Raw genomic sequence first — 3,056 nt, 5'->3', positions numbered from 1 at the left:
TATGGTATCCAAGACCCACTGAGGGGCAAACCATTCTTCATTGGGCTCACCTGCCATAGAAACCAGTCCTCCTTTCTAAAATATAAGTATAAATAGTGTATGTAAATATCTATATATACATATATCTATAGATAACACACACACATACACAAACATACATAAAATATGGTTCAAATATAAATAAATTTATCAATAGTAAAATGAAAAAAGGTAGATGAAGAACATTAAAAATATTAGGTTAGAATACATACTAAGAATACAAATTTTAAACATTTTCCTTTAACATTAATTCTTTACAACTTTTATACCAATAAATTAATTATACCAATTAATTATGTACAAGTCTTATACCAATAAAAAAAATATAGTTGCTCAATTTTGGCTGACAGTTAACAACTTGACATTACATATTATCTAAAAAAACCTACAACTTTTACTCTTCATGTCCCTAAAAATGATACCGTGAGTTTAATGCAATAAAGCAACATTTTGCCAGTAAGACAGTGATAATCAAGATGATAATTATGTCTACTAAAGGAACAAGCGACAGAATATGTAGATAATAAACTTTAAACTTACAATTCAAAAAACATGTGGATTAAGTTTTTACATCCCCTAAGTAAAATCATAGTGAAAAAAGAAATGGTTACAGAACGAACTAAAAACAAATAAATGGAAGAAAAGTCCTACAAAATGTTTCATACTCTTCCATTTTACAAGTTAAAGAGAAATAGAATTTATGACTGATAATATGGTAAGAATAATACCTGTAATACTATAATGGCTTATTATTATAGAACTTTTCTGTATTTTAACTCTTGTCAATAAGTTTTAATTTAATAACAAATTATAATGAAAACAGTCTAGCCTTTACCTTTGATAACAAAAAAATTTCAAAAATTCTTTGTATTTTGAAGTCAATTTAAATTATTTCTACTTGTTTAGTTTCTCAGATGGAATATTATTTAGAGAAAAGACAAGTGTTATTGTTAGATATTCATGAATAAAAAGCAAAAATGGTGGTTGGGGTGGCTGGATTCCACATGGCCAGCTGCGTGGGTTGAGTACATGACCTGGCAAGTTAGAAAACAGGGTAGGTGCATGTGTGTGAGTACCCAAAAGCTCAGGAGGAGAATGGAGGACGGGAAAGTATGGCGTGGCCATCCCCCTAGGGATGTGCTCATTTGCTTGTGCTCTCTCTCTCTGTCTCTCTTTTCAGTGAATACACACACCCTACAGCAAATTAGGAAAAGCAAAAAGTAAAACCAAAAACAACCTATAAGGTTACAGACCTTCTTTCTAGTCTGTTTAGGTTTCTTTTGCCTTTCTTCTTGTGATTTTAAATTCTCTTCCTCAGAGCTGCTGCATATTTTCCGTGTTGCCTGTCTGGTTTGTCTTTTTGGAGGTTGTAAATTTATTCCAGCATCTGCTGTCCAATCAGAATATTCACTTGATGAATCACTGTAAATAAATTAAGATTATGAATGTCTAAGTATAAAAAAGGAATAGTTTTACATCATAATTGAAAGATTTTATGACAGGTTGATTTTTTTTCTAAACAAAGAGAAAGCATAAATACATAATTCTGATTATTATCTAAGTAATTTTAATGAAATGCTTTTTGTAAAATAGATGACACTAAATTAAGATATAAAAGAATCTGAAATTCATATACAAGTTACAAAGTTTCTTCAAAATAAAGATGCACCTTACTCGTGGAAATCATGAAATGAACTTATTTTAAAATTAAAATAAATATACACAGTTGTCAAGATGTAGAATCTTGGCTTTAAAAGGACTTTATTTTACAGATTAAGGAACTAAAAATGTCCTATTGACATCAAAAAGATATTAGGAGAGCCAGGATAAAATTATAGGTTTCCAGACTTTCACACCTACCTTATAATATCAGATCATTGGGAAAGTCATGATGCAATTTTTGGATAGAGAACTTTGTCATGACTTCTCTGATGACCTAATGTAAAATACTACTTTATCTCTACATAAGCCAAATTCCTACAAAAGGATAACTTCACATTAAAACCGTTGAGCAGTTTTGAGCAAATTAAAACTACCTAGTCCCAGCTGCTATGGCAAAGCAGTAACACAAGTATACTACAAGACTGGACCAATTGTGGGTTCACATCCTTGGGTTGGGCTTAAAACACTCAAGCCACACAGGCTGGTGCCTAAAATCCAAATGAGCTGGAAGGCTTAGGAAAAGGGGTCAGAGCATTAATAGATCCTATAGAGGGTGTTTCTTTCTCTTTCTCTTTCTTTTCATCAAAGTGTACTATCATAAAAAACAAACAAACAAACAACAAAACAAACCAAAAAAAAAAACAGAACTACCTGGAAGAACTTTCACTTTGCCATTCGATAACAGGATCCTCTACGGAAGCATCACTTGTGCCAACAGTTTCATCTTCCTGCAGTTAAGATACATGAATCTTATTATTACTAATTAGAAAAACACTGTCTGCTTTTTAACAATTTTTTATTCCCCCTACAACAAAGTTCTATTAAAATGTACATGATTAGAACTGACAGGTAATATACTGGTTAAAGTACTGGAGTCCCATGTGGCCAACTGTGGTTCGAGTCCAAGACCCAGCACCTTGAAATTCATGCTAAGCGTGTGTGCATGCGTGCCCAAAATCCTAAAAAGAGAATGGAGAAGGGACTGGTGTGGCCATTCCCCCTGGGGGCGTGATTTCTCATTTTCTCTCTTTTTGTCTTTCTGTTTCTCCAGTGAGTACACGCATCTTACAGCAAAAAAATCTCTCTAAAAAGAAAAAAAAGTACATGATTAGTCTTCTACCTAAATCACAAATAAGCTTACTAGGCATTTCAATTTTTCTTGCATATACTTACTATCTTATTGTAATGTAACACCTTTTCTATTATTTCAAAGACTAAATAGATTCCTTAAGCCCAAATATAACCCTCTTAAATGCTAAAAACAGTGTTTTAAAAATATCTAAATGAGGGAACCGGCAGTTAGCGTAATGGCTATGTCGCTGGACTCCCACGTAGTCGACCGCGGTTTGTGTCCC

General features: G+C 32.7%; 1 protein-coding gene across 1 annotated transcript in view; it reads right to left on the bottom strand.

Moving 5' to 3' along the window:
- BRWD3 (bromodomain and WD repeat domain containing 3) overlaps positions 1 to 3,056 on the bottom strand; it is a gene marked incomplete at its 5' end in the record, with an annotated part of 164,543 nt that overhangs the window by 34,294 nt on the left and 127,193 nt on the right. The window contains 3 exon segments of the mRNA XM_027765487.1: positions 1 to 75; positions 1,293 to 1,461; positions 2,353 to 2,429. Of these exon segments, the coding sequence (XP_027621288.1) occupies positions 1 to 75; positions 1,293 to 1,461; positions 2,353 to 2,429 (321 nt within the window).

The sequence above is a fragment of the Tupaia chinensis genome, unplaced genomic scaffold (genome assembly GCF_000334495.1).
Source record: "Tupaia chinensis unplaced genomic scaffold, TupChi_1.0 Scaffold138416_1, whole genome shotgun sequence".
Lineage (NCBI taxonomy): Eukaryota > Metazoa > Chordata > Mammalia > Scandentia > Tupaiidae > Tupaia > Tupaia belangeri.
This window is presented reverse-complemented; position numbering and strand designations above follow the sequence as displayed.